At 44.1% G+C, this 14,071-nt stretch overlaps 1 protein-coding gene across 1 annotated transcript in view; it reads left to right on the top strand.

The window, feature by feature from the left end:
• The window catches only part of TGFBR2 (transforming growth factor beta receptor 2), a 99,573-nt gene extending 88,493 nt beyond the window's left edge, over positions 1 to 11,080 (top strand). The window contains exons 6-7 of the mRNA XM_057698908.1: positions 5,690 to 5,817; positions 8,469 to 11,080. Coding sequence (XP_057554891.1) covers positions 5,690 to 5,817; positions 8,469 to 8,648 — 308 coding nt within the window. The 3' untranslated portion in view covers positions 8,649 to 11,080. The remainder of the gene's footprint in view (positions 1 to 5,689; positions 5,818 to 8,468) is intronic.
• The last annotated feature ends 2,991 nt before the right edge of the window (positions 11,081 to 14,071 follow it).

The raw sequence follows: 14,071 nt of genomic DNA, 5'->3' as shown, positions 1-14,071 counted from the left end.
GGACTGTGCTGAGTAATGACGGCCAGCACTTGCGCTTTCTCTTGTTTTGTGGATACAGAAACTGAGGCACAGAGTGTTGATGTCCCTTTTCCAAGTCCTCATCTCTAGTTTAGGATGGCGCTGGGGTAAACACAGCGAGTAATACCCCTACTTATGATGCACATTGTTAGTGCTTTTTTTTTAAAGTGCTAAACTCAGTCTTACTCTCTAAACTGTTTGCTTGTTTTTTCTTAGCGGCATTTCCAAAATTTTTAAAAGATGGTATTTATTTTAAAAGATGGCACTCTCTGAACTGTCCCCAGTCATCTTTTGACTTGCTTTCTCTGCATTTCTTCACATTATTTGATCAAAGGCACAAAAAGGAAAATGCAACAGTCTCATTTTTCCCCACCTCCACCACCATCAGCCTTATTCCCGGGGGGAGCTTCGGAGCATGAATTGCACTGTAGCCTTCTCCTGTAGAAGCAAGACAGTTAAAACCCATATGTTGACCCAGCAGTCCCACTATTGGGCATATACCCAGAGAAAACCATAAGTCAAAAAAACACATGCACCCCAGTGTTCACTGCACCACTGTTTACAATAGCCAGGTCATGGAAGCAACGTCTATCATCAGAGGAATAAAGAAGATGCAGTACATATGCACAATGGAATATTAGCCATAAAAAAGGAAAAAAATTGGGTCATTTGTAGAGATGTGGATGGACCTAGGGACTGTCGTACAGAGTGAAGTAAGTCAGAAAGAGAAAAACAAGTATTGCATATTAACACATATATGTGGGATCTGAAAAAATTGGTATAGATGACACAGACGTAGAGAACAAATGTATGGATACCAAGGGGGAAATGTGGGGGCGGGATGAATTGGGAGGTTGGGATTGACATATATACACTATTGATACTATGTATAAAGTAGATAACTAATAAGAACCTACTATATAGCACAGGGAACTCTGATGCTCAGTGCTTTGTGGTGACCTAAATGGGAAAGAAATCCAAGAAAGAAGGGATATATGTATATGTATAGTCAATTCACTTTCCTGTACAGTAGAAACTAACGCAACATTGTAAAGCAACTATACTCCAATAAAAATTTAAAAAAAAACACCTCCCATGTTAATTTGCCATTGGCTACAGACTGCCCCTGAGGGTGAGGCTATCATGTTCTGGAAATCTTCAGGCCAGGAAGCTCGCATCAACCAAGGGCCATTCTCCATAGAAGGGAGAGAGTGGGAGCCCTTATGACACAGCACCTACAGCAGCTCAGGGCTGATGCTCTTGGCTTGGTAAAGGGGTCTCGTCAGGTTACCAACCACACCTGTGACAGCAGCCAAAAGAGTTGAGAATGGAGAGTCAGTGGATTGATACATGGTCTAAGAAGCAGTTTATGTCATATGCAAATCATATTATATTACATTATATATATTATGTTATACATACCTCAAGGCATGGCACTAAGAAAGCATCATTATTTGATTAGATTGAATTATAGGATAGCTCTGGAGGCGGACATGGAGGGCATCCAGTTCAGCCCATTGATTCTATAGAAAAGGAGATTCAGGTCAGAATAAACCCTTACCGGGAACCAGCTCTGATTCTCAGTTCTCAGCTCTTGCTTGAATTCAAGCCAGCTCATATTTATCGAAAGCCTACTATGTAGAAGACACAATTTCAGTAGGGAATTGAAAGACAAAACTCAGCCTCTGCCTTAGGCCTTAGGAATTTACAGTCCAGTAAAAGATAAGCGAATGGAAGAAAGAAATAAGACATAAATACTATGCAAATCAAAGTTCAGATCTCACCCCACGAGCAGTATAGATTAAGTGCTATGGGCACCTGAAGGCAAAAGCAGACACACAGAAGGATAGTTTGTGCTTGTCTTAAAGTGATGGAGGAGGGGAGGCCTTCATCCCAACTAAGGAAAAAGAAACTACCCTGCCAACTCTTCTAGTTGGGTGAGGCGGAAAAAGATAAATATGCAAGTAGGATTCTGGGAAAGGGGAAAAATCAAATAAACAAGAGCAAGCCATTTCTTTTCGAAATGTCATCTTGCCTTAAATGCTTCTTCAATTCTCAGCCTGGAAGGGCAAATTATTGAAAGTTTCAGTCATTAAACAGGGTTATTTTGAAATAAAGGCCAAAGGTCTTATTTATTTTGGAGGAAAATGTTGAATCCAGCCCACTCTGCCCTTTCGGCTCAGACATGCTGCAGTACTGGAGTGTTTTTATTTTCAAAATTGTCCTGTGATGCACTGACGTGGGTATTGTCCCACCTACTTAAATTAATAGCTGTTGTAATATTCACCTAGAGTTTATATCCATTGGCCAGTTTGGACAGGATCTAAGATTAATTCATTCATTCATTCAACAAAGTGTTTATTGATAGTCTGTTGTGTAGGAGGCCCTGCCATGGGTACCAGGAATACAAGCATGAGAAAGGGACTCTGAACCTGCCTGCAGATGCTCACTGTCTGGTCGAGTGAGACAGATCAGCAGTGGCTGTACATCCTAAAATAGAGCTCTGCCCAGGATGTCTGATAAAGAATGGCTATGAGGATATTCAGGGAAGCTTCTATAAAGAAATTGACCTTGGAACATGAGAGGGGATCAAGATGGCAGAATAGGAAGACCCTGAGCTCACCTCCGCCCATGAACACATCAAAATCATCACTACATATAGAGCAGGTCTCTCTGAGAATGAGCTGAAGATTAGCAGATCAGCTCTTCTACAGCAAAGGCTATAAAGAAACAACCACACAGAGTCGGGTAGGGGGCAAGGATCTTGTCTGGACCCACACCCCTACTGCATGACTCAGAAGAGGAGGGAGTATCACAAGCTCAAGGATCCTCCCTGGGAAGCAAGGGGTTCGAGCCCCATATTACATATGCCAGCTCTGGGGTCTGGCACTGGGAAGATGGGCCCCCTTGGCTGGCTGGAAAACCAGTGGGGTTTACCAGAGGACTGTAAGAAACTGAGACCCCACTCTTGAAGAGCATACAAACAGATTTGCTGCTCCCTGTCACAGAGCAGAGGCAGCACCCCAGGAAGACATGGTCCACGCTTGCTTCAGATCCAGCTCTCCCACAAAGGGCATGTGCAGACTGCAGAGGGATGCTTCACTCAAGGATATGCCTTCAAGACCAGGACAGGTAACTTTTCACTTCACTTAAGAGAGACAAACAGAAAAAGTCAAACAAAATGAGAAGACAGAGGACTCTATTTCAAATGAAAAAAGCTAAAACCCAGGAAAAAACCCTAATGAAACACAGATAAATAATTTACCTGATATAAAGAGTTTAAAACAATAGTAATAAAAAATACCTTGATACAAATGAAAATAGAAACACAGCTTTTCAAAATCTATGGGACATAGCAAAAGCAGTTCTAAGAGGGAAGTTTACAGTGATACAGGCCACCTCAAGAAACAAAAATCTCAAACAACCTAACTTTCTACCTAAAAGAGTTAGAGAAAGAAGAACAAAGCCCAAAGTCAGCAAAAGGAAATAAAGGTCAGAGAGGAAACAAAATAGAGATAAAAAAAATAGAAAAGATTGATGAAACCAAGAACTGGCTTTTTGAAAACAGAAACAAAATTGATAAACTTTTAGCGAGGCTCACCAAGAAGAAAAGAGAGAGGACCCAAATAAACAAAATAAGGTATTAATGTGGAGCGGTAACAAGTGATATCACAGAGACATACAAAAAAATCATAAGATAATACTACTGACAGTTATGCCAACAAATTGGACAACCTGGAATAAATGGATAAATTTCTAGAAACAAAAACCTGCCAAAATTAAATGAATAAGAAACAGAAAATTTGAACAGGCTGATCACTAGAAGTGAAATTGAATTTGTAATTTAAAAATTCCCAGGAAACAAAAGTCCAGGACCAGATGGCTTCACAGGTGAATTCTACCAAATATTTAAAGAAGAGTTAATACCTATATTTCAAAAACTATTGCAAAAATATTGAAGTGGAGGAAACACTTCTAAATTGCGAGGTCAGATTTACAATTTACAAATTCTAAGAGGTCAGCATTACTCTGACCCAAAAACCAGACAAAGACATTACAACAAAAGAGGCAAAAATATACAGTGGGAAAAAGACAGTCACTTCAATAAGTGGTACTAAGAAACCTGGACAGTTACATGTGAAATAATGAAATTAGAACATTTTCTCATACTATGTGCAAAAATAAAATGTACATATGTGTACACACATACACACACTGGAATATTAGCCATAAAAAAGAATGAAATTTTGCCACTTGCAACAACGTGGATGGTCCTGGAAGGTATTATGCATAGTGAAATAAGTCAGAGAGAGAAAGACAGCTACTGCTTAATTTCACTTATATGTGAAATCTACAAAATAAAACAAGCGAAATAGAAACAGACTCACAGATACAGAGAACAGACTATGGTTTGTTGCCAGAAGGGTGAGGGGTGAGGAGGATTAAGAGGCACAAACTGCTAGGTATAAAATATATAACAAGGACATAATGTACAGCACAGGAAATATAGCCAGTTTTTTATAATAATTTTATATGGAGTATAGTCCATAAAAATATTGAGTGGCGATGTTGCATACCTGAGACTGATATAATTTGGTAAGTCCACCATACTTCAATAAGAAAAAATGAGAAGAAAATCAGTGACATGAATTTCCTTTGAAAAAAAAGGTTTTGTCCTTAGTTGAAACCAGAAGCCCTAATGAAGGGTTTACATGATCCTTCGTTGTTTTCTTTTTAGCAAGTATCATGGAGGAAAATTACCCTTTCAAAGTTTGTTTGTTGGTGTTATCAATCTCTCTCCTTGGTCATCTAACTAAAACAGCATTTCTGAACCTCCTTTTCATTGTTACTATTGTAGGGAGCCTTTGTAGACATTTTTTTCTTAATCACTACTCCCCGTGATTTTTTTCTCTGTGGGAAAGTATACATGATATAAACGTCACCAGTTTAGCCATTTTTAAGTGGTTACAATTCACAATTTAAGTAGTACAGGTCGGTAGCATTAAATACATTCACAGTGTTGTGTAATCATCACCATTATCCATTTCCAGAACTTTTTCATCTTCTCTAACTGAAACCCTATACCTATGAAACAATATCTCTCAATTTCTTCTCCCCGCATCCCCTGGCAACCACTATTCTACTCTCTGTCTCTGTGAATTAGCTTGTTCTAGGTACCTCATATAAGGGGATTCATACAGTATTTGTCCTTTTGTGTCTGGCTTATTTCATTAAGCATAATCTGTATTGTAGCATCTATCAGCATTTCATTCCTTTTTTATGGCTGAATCTCCCCCAAGAAATTTAATACCACATATTAAATCTATTTATTACTGTGGACCTTTGTAGGGCCACAAACCATTGTACTATGTAAGATTTTTCTACCTTCCCAAACCCAGGATCACCCCGTTGAAAGACCTGCATTAAAACCTGAATCCCGTGACCTTGTTGGTCTTGTTCTCTGCTCTGTTCCCAGCTGTTAAGACATTGTGGGCACTCAAAAATCATGTGTTGACTACTTCCCAAGCTCCTTCCACGATCCTTCATTATATTTTAATCCACTAGAATTAAAAATTGCCTCCAGCATAATCACAGGTGCATCCTGACACTCAGTGTCCCAGCTGTGCACACCCTTCTCAAGGGCCCTGTGTTTGCCTGCTCTCTCCAACAGAAGTGAAGGATTATGAGCCTCCATTTGGTTCCAAGGTGCGGGAGCATCCCTGTGTCGAAAGCATGAAGGACAACGTGTTGAGAGATCGAGGTCGACCGGAAATCCCCAGCTCCTGGCTTAACCACCAGGTAAGGAGTGACGGTTACAAAGGGCAAGTAAAGTTCATCCCGAGTAACATCTTAGGTAGGAGAGACGTCCTGGCTGTTGGGCATAAATCTGAGGGCGGGTCGCTTTGTGCTCCACGATTGTTCAGTTTTCTTTATAAAGAAGTTTCAGTAAAGCAGGGTGACCTTGTTATTGTGTGTTCTACCCACCCTTCAGAAAGGGCTCGCACAGAATCATTCGTCATACTGTCCAAGCTCCCTTAGTCCTGAGTTAAAATATTTTGTTTGCATCCTCCGCCACTCACCTCTTACAGGGAGTTTATGTTTTGTTCCCTTCTGGGTTCCAAGTGTTTTCTTCTGGGAATCTTCAGCGCCAGCAGGAAATACTTAATGAGAAAGAAGGGGTGTTTGTCAGCCAGCTGGCCCACGAGGGGCTGCTGTGTGCTCAGGCTGTCGCAGGCGTGTCGGAAAGGAGGAGGCTGGGATAAAGGAAAGCAAAGAAGAGCAAAGGGCAAACGAACAAATAGGAAATCTGTCTTTCCAGAACTTCCCAATGGCTCCTTTTTTTTTTCTTTTTAAGAAATGGTAGGTTAGGCCATCCACCCACAGCAGGGTGGTGGTTCTGATTTACGGGGGGACCTATCCATATTCTTCGTTTATTGCCCTCATCAAAATGCCCCCAATCAGAGGAAAAGAAGGAAGCGTGGGTTTTGAGAGTAGGGGACTATCTGGCACAGCAGGGAAGAGCCATGAATGAGAGAGAGGGGCCCTGTGCCCCCAGCTCACTGACAAGACTGTCCTTTCCATTGACGTAAACCTTTTATGGCTGCCTGTGGATGAATTCCCTTATCCAGGGAAGGCTGGGGCTAAGTCATAGGTTTCCTAAGGGCAAGGCAAACTCAGATAAGAAACAGAAACCACAAGTCAGGCGCAGGCGAGGAGACAGATGGAGCGGGAAGCCTGGTGTGTGCCAGCCCTGGCCAAGAGCCACTTCAGCAGACAGACCCTAATAAAGTCGGGGGAGAGCGTGGACCAGGCCATAGACCAGACAGACTGTGGTGGCTCAGGGCTTCTCCCCAGGTTTCAGTAAAGCCTCTTTGACTTTAAAAGTGCAAGATTATTTAGTGTTAACTCTGAAATCAGAAGGCACTAGTATTGTTTCTTTCAAACTCTGTTGCCTCCTCTGCTGTACAGTTCTTGTAATGGAGCCATTATTCATGATGATAAAATTCTGGAAAGAATTTGCATAATACATTTTTTCTGTTAATGAGATTTGTTGCCCTATTGATTTCAAGTTAATGCTTAATATTTAATTTAATGTACTGCCTGTAATTACAGTGCCAGAATAAAATAAATGTTACTTGTGTACCAACAATAGCACTCCACTCTTAACAGGGCCATCAATCAATACCGTCAATTAGGTGAATTACACAATTAATTCAACATCGTGAACTCACTCACAGGGCGGGAAGGGAGGGTTGGGTTCCTAGGTGTGTGGGGAGATTTGCTGGTTAGACTGCGAACAGGTAAATGCTGTCCTCAGGGCAGAGTTGGGATGGATGCACCCACCTGGGCCACTCGTGTGAGGGGTCATGTGAGGGGTCACCAGTGACAGGGCTGGGCCTCTGATGGGCAGGAGCACAGTCTGTTTCCACCTGTTGGGCTATCTAGGTAATCCATGCCTGCTTTATTTCCAAAAACGACTTGAAATAACAAAAATATTTGCAATGCAAAATAAAAATTAAAGTCGTGAAAGAAGACCTTTTCTTTTGAGTGGGGCCTCTATGGGGTTAGGTGGAACCCTCTGAAACAGCCTGCACCCTGCAGGATCTACAAAGCCAGACAGGGTCCAGCCTGATGCAGGAGAGGAGGTGCCTAGCAGAGGGTCTCCTCAGCAGCTGCTGTAAGATGGGACTTGAACCCAGAAAATGCAGCCAGACCAATGACCGGACTTCACTAGGACTGGGATATTCAGTCCTGTTTAAATAGGAATGTGTAGCTGATTCCAGCTCTAAGACTCTCTGGAAAAGGCAAAACCATTAAGACAATAAACAGATCACTGGTGGTCAAGGGCTCGGGGAAGGAAGGGGGGTGACAAGGTAGAACACAGAGGATGTTTAGGGCAGTGGCCTTCTGTGGCTACTGTGATGATGGACACATTTGTCAAAACCCATATCCTGTACCTTACTGTGAACCGTGCTCTGGTTGACTTTGGTTGATAGTGATGTGTTAGTGTTGGTTTACTGATTTTAACAAATGCACCACACAGATGTGAGGTGCTGATGGTGGGGGCGGAGGTTCTCCGTGAAGGGGGAGGGCATATATGGAAACTCTGTAATTTCCACTCAGTTTTGCCATGAACCTAGAACTGCCCACCCCCTCCAGAATAGAAAGGTATGAAATGTCATTAGAAGCCCACTTCATAGGAATTTTCAGGATTGGGGATGCTGCTGTACCCCAGAAGCCTACTGGGGGGCCTTGTGCTGTGTCTCCATTTCCCCACTTCATGTGATCAGCTCGCCCCCGAGTGCTGGCCTCTTGCAGTGGTCAGATGGTGATGGGGGCCAGCCTGCAGGTGGGGACCGGGCGAGGGCAGCGGGGACAGGGAAGGGGCTCCGTTGCCCTGGGAAGCTGCCATCTCCTCTCAGGGGCCTGTGGACCCTCTCCCCCTGCAGGGCATCCAGATGGTATGTGAGACGCTGGCCGAGTGCTGGGACCACGACCCCGAGGCCCGGCTCACGGCACAGTGCGTGGCTGAGCGCTTCAGTGAGCTGGAGCACCTGGACAGACTCTCGGGGAGGAGTAGCTCTGAGGAGAAGATTCCCGAAGACGGCTCCCTGAACACTACCAAATAGCTCTTCCAGCGGCCAGCCAAGTGAGGCCGCCCCTGTGGCCAAAGAACAGAGGCAGCAGGAAGCTGCCCCTGAATGATACTTCCAGGAACCCCAGGGCCACTCCCTCCCCCCAGGCTGGGGAGGGGGGTGACAGGAAGCGTCCTATGTCTTTGACTCTGTCATAGGATAAGCTGTGTTAGCACTTCCTCAGGAAATGAGATTGATTTTTACAATAGCTAATAACATTTGCACTTTATTAATGCCTGTATATAAATACAAAGTAGCTATGTTTTATATATATCTATATATGTCTATATCTATATATACAGCCATACTCTAGAAAGAGGTGAGGAAAAGGATCAAATTTGCCCAGGAAATGGGTTGGATGGGCAAACTTGGCCCTCAGCGCAGAAGGAAGGGCTCTGGGGCAGCCTCAGCACTTGTCCGTCACGCGTGCTCTGGGCCTCTGAGCACACGTGGGTGGGGGCGGGGGGGGATGGGGTGATCTTTGCCTTCAGAGAGAGGCTCCAGGTCTCAGAGCCTGCTGTGGCCACATTGCACTTGCTTTGGCAAAGTAGTGATTCCCTGCACTGGGTGCTCTTCTGGCCGTGGAGCTGATTGGAGTTGCACTGTTTGGGGACCAGACCCTGGGGGTCCCCGTGTGCCATCATCTCTCCTGGACTTGTCACCGGAGCTTCACACACCACCTCTGGTTGTGAACCTCCTTCTTCAGCTAGCTCAGAAACTTTGCCCTATGTTTAATTACTTAAACATTATGCCCCATCTTTTACCTTCACAGGCTACAGAAAAATCAGGACACATTTCCCCACCCGTGAAATTGCCACACCTGTTACTAATGAGAAATTGTTCTTTTTTAAAAATCCTCCCCCATACCTATGTTACTGTTCCCCATTTCCTAAAAGGGCGCAGATCTCCCCTGTAGGTTCTTTATGTTTAGTTTTTCATCACACTTGGTTTCAGTCTCCAGCTTTCTATGCAACACTGGTAGGTTCCATGCCCTGGGCTTCAGGGGACTCGAGCACATTTTGGCAAAGTGGAAAGTATCTGAGCAGCACAGCACTGCCACAGTTGGGACTGTCTCCTCAGGCACTCTGAACGTGTGTTTTGCTTGGCCAGCACAGTATTTAACAAAATCGAGCCACTTTTTAAATATTTGGAGGTTTTGGAAAAAAAAAATTTGGATCCCCATGTAAGACTAGATAGCAAATGGTTTCCAGTTCTCTCTGGTCCACATCATTCACAGGTGAAGGTGTGGACACACTTAGAAAGCTGCTCGCCCCCCTTGTGAACGGTTGTGTTTTCTGCCCACCGCCACCCCAGTCTGGGAATTGAACCTGCCCCCAGCCAAGGTCCCCTGTGAGAGTGTGCATTCATGCAATCATTCTCTGGCTGTAGAGTATGATTTTGATTCCCTTCCTTGGATTAAGATTTGCAGTCAGCCTTCTTTTGGACGAAAGGGGACCTCCTGTGGGTGGTCCCTGTTAACCCAAATCCCTTTTGCTTGTACTTTAAGAGCTTCCCCCTCTGCATTTGAGAGGGGAGCCCTTTACTCCGAGAAGCTGTCATCATGGTTACCGGTTTCTCCATCACACCCACCTTCGAAACTTTTGCAGCATTTGAATGTGGGACACAGGAGTCCCGTCAACAGTTAGGAAACCTGTGTCCACATGGACAAGAACAAAGACTGAGCTTTAATACTCCATAGGAAACTCGTTAATCTACAAACAACTGTTAATGCTGCAAATAACAATTTTTAAAAAATGTTATTGAAGCTTATTTTCAGCCAAATAGGAATATTGGAGAGGGACTGGCAGGGAGAAGATCAGCTCTGCTTGGGTTTTGGAAGGTCTCATCTCATTGGGGTTTTAGCACATATGCTGAAGTTTGGGATTAGGTGGAACTTTTAGGAACCCTGCTCAGCAGGGGTGGGCTGATTGAGTTAAGGCAGTTTGGCCACAATGCCATGGAAGTGCGCAGAAATCCCCTGCACTTTAGGGCTGGTCATGCCGTCCCAATAGCTGTTGCTCATTGACCTCTAGTGGTGAATTTCTAGAATACTGGTCCATTATGGGATCTTCCAAGATTCAAAAGAGCTTTATCACTTCTGGGTGGTCATCAGCATAAACTGGAATGTAGTGTCAGGTGATACTGTGGCTTGTTTTATGTTTTTTTTTTCTTTATTCAAGAAAAAGACCAAGGAATAACATTCTGTAGTTCCTAAAAATACTGACTTTTCCACTACTCTACGTAAAGGGAGAGTTCTATCTTTTCTGGAGCACTTCAGCAGTACTCATGTATTACAATAGGAATGTGAATGCTATATACTCTTTTTTATATCAAATGTGTCAAGCAATTATTTTCATTCTATGCATTGTTTGTCTTTTATATAAATAAAGTGTTTATTCGATTGAATAAAAAAAATACTCAGGTCAGCTTCCTGCCTCCTGTTCCTTTTCATAGGAGCACATGAGCCTCATTTGGTTATTTTATAATTTGTGCAGAAAAAATCACAAGACAGATCTGCAGCTTTTCCATATTCGTTGTCTTCTTCAACTGACAGTGTCAGGTCCCTGTTTGGAAAAAAGCAATCCCTTCAGTACTGTGAGAAGTCGCAGATGCTGGTGGTGCCTTGCCCCTTATCCCAGGTCAGGGCCCGGCGTCCCTCTGCATCCCCGACCACCGTCTCCCTTGTCCCTGCTGTCCCAGGAGTGGCCCACATCCACACGTGGCTTCTCGCAGGGTGTGGCACAGCCGGCTCCACACACGCCCACTTCTTCCCTCCCCTCCTCCTCGCAGTAACAGGCTGCTCCCATCTTTTCCTTCTGCCACATGTCAGGCTTCCTCCCTCTTCCTTTCTCCCCAGCCACTGCATCCTACTTGGAGCTTTTTCATTAAATATAATTGACATATGTTATGTCAGTTTCAGGTATACAACATAACGATGCAGTATTTGTATGTATTGTGAAATGATCACAAGTCAACATACAGAGCTACACTTCTTTTTCTTGTGATGATAATGTTTAAGATCGACTTAGCAACCTTCAGATATGCAACACAGTATCATTAGTTATAATCACCATGCTGTACGTTACATCCCCAGAACTTATTTTATAAACTGTAAGTTTGCACATTTTGATCCCCTTCACCCATTTCATCCACTCCCCACCCCCTCCCTCTGGCAACCACCAGTCTGTTTGCTGTATCTCGTTTTTTTTTTTTTTTTCCAATTCTACATATAAGTGAGATCATATGGTTTTAACCTTTCTCTGTCTGACTTATTTCACTAAGTGTGAGGCCCTCAGGTTCTGTCCATGTTGTCACAAATGGCAAGATTTTATGTTTTTATGGCTGAAAAATATGCCATTGTATACGTAGGCCACATTTTTTTTTAATCCATTCATCCATCAGTGAACACTTAAGTTGTGTTTATATCTTGGCTTCTGTACCCAGAGGTGGAATGGCTGGATTATACGGTAGCTCTATTTTTAATTTTTTGAGGACTGTCCATACTGTTTTCCATAGTGGCTGCACCAATACATTCCCACCAACAGTGCACCCACCCCATAGCTGCAACAACCAGAAAATGCCACCAAACATTGCCAGATATCCTCTGGGGGACAAAAATCATTGTTCTCAACTGGGAATCACTTAGCTGGATGATGTGGTCCTATACTACTGTGGGCATTAGCTGTAGTCCTGTCTTAATTAGTAGCTTGGCAATTTTAGAGGTTACCAATTTTAGCAGTTTCCAGCTCCTCCATTTACCACCTATGAGATCTGGGCAACTTAACCTCTCCCTGCCTCACTTTAATTATGTGTACAATGGGATTTTACAGGCTTCATCCTATACCAGCAACCACTGTGGTAAGGAATACTGGCAAGGCTTTTGGAGTTGTGTCTTGTACATGGAAAGCCTTCAGTGCATATTGGCCAATGTTAGGTTGGTTTAGTGTGCCAGGGTTGCTTTCCAAAGAGGCTGATACGAGATACGTCTTAGAGAGTGTTAACAGCACAGAGAATTGGACACACACTGCAGGCCCGGAGCACAGGGAAGCCCCTGTCCTGGGTGAGCACTGGTCATCTGAGGAGGACACCCATTCACTGAGCACCTGCCCAGACTAGCTCCGTGAGGTAGGTACTGTGCCCATTTTACAGATGAGAAATCACACTTGGAGGATTCCAGTAAGAAGCCTAGGGTCTCACAGAGGTGGGTCTGCTTGCAAAGCCAAATTGTCCTGGACCTCGAATTTGAGAGAATTTGGAATAGTGCTTGGTTCTTTTCTGTACTTCGTCTTGTCTCCTGAGGGACCTGGCCTTCCCAATGGGGTGAGGGGGGCTGCACCACCATGAAACATCCCCACGGCACCATCATTGTTCTCATCCACCCCCCGGCCCCCTAGGGGTCTGCCTGCACAATGGGGACAAGGAAGGTGTTTCCTCATATCTGTTGCCAGACTTGCTTCCACTCATGAGAAGTGCTGTCTAATTTCTTGCTGAGAGCACAACTGGGAGGTGAGTGAATAATGTTGCCCAATGTGTGGAGTGTGCACAGTCCTTCAGACAGTTTCCGATTGTGCCAACCTTTAAAAACATTATTTTAGTGAGTCTGTTTTTGTTTTAACATGCATAGAAAAAATAAACACACCCTAGGCTTTTACAAATATTATTGCTTGAGATATAGCTGAGTTTAAAAACTTGAATTGACTTTTTAAAATGCATAAAGTAGATAACGGTCCTTATTTTTGGCAAAGGCAGGGGCTGAGAATATGAATGATGAGGTTGACGTGTTCCCCGCAAGGAAGCAAATCCATATGAATCGCTAATATTCATGGAGCACTTGGGAAGCACCGAACACCATCCTCTGCGTTTTACCATGTTTACCTGCTTTAATCGTCACCACCAATCTGTGAGGTAGTCTTACTTCCATATTAGAATGAGAAAACAGGCAGGGAACAAAGTATTACCAAGAGTACTACCACAGTGAGCAGTCTTAAGGCCAAGATTAAGCAATCAGGCTCCAGAGCCTGCGTGTAGACCTTGAACACAGGCGAGCTGGAGTTGAAGGGCACGGTGGAGTCCTGGAATGCTCGAGGGTCTGATTCCTTAGGGTCAAATCCAGAGGAGGAAGGTGCAGTGCACACTTGAGGGGCTGGGGTGGCCATCAGGAAGCGAAAGTCATTCCTCAAAGGCACATGGACTCTGGGCTCCAACCCAATTGCTCCAGCCAAAACAGGAGCCAAGGTCTTCTGACCCCCCTTGCAGGCTCTGTTTTGCCTGAGTTATTTAATTCCAGGCTACTGCAAAGTCGGGCACACTCCCGGTTGGCAGTAAGTCTCCAAGTGCCCTCAGCGGGGTCCTGGTCCTTGCGCCTGTCAGCAGCTTTGGAATTCAGGTGCCCTCTGTGCCTGGCAGTTTCTAGTTTG

This window comes from Hippopotamus amphibius, chromosome 11, assembly GCF_030028045.1.
Source record: "Hippopotamus amphibius kiboko isolate mHipAmp2 chromosome 11, mHipAmp2.hap2, whole genome shotgun sequence".
Classification (NCBI taxonomy): domain Eukaryota; kingdom Metazoa; phylum Chordata; class Mammalia; order Artiodactyla; family Hippopotamidae; genus Hippopotamus; species Hippopotamus amphibius.
Note: the sequence above shows the minus strand (reverse complement) of the source record. Positions and strands in the feature narration are given on the sequence as shown.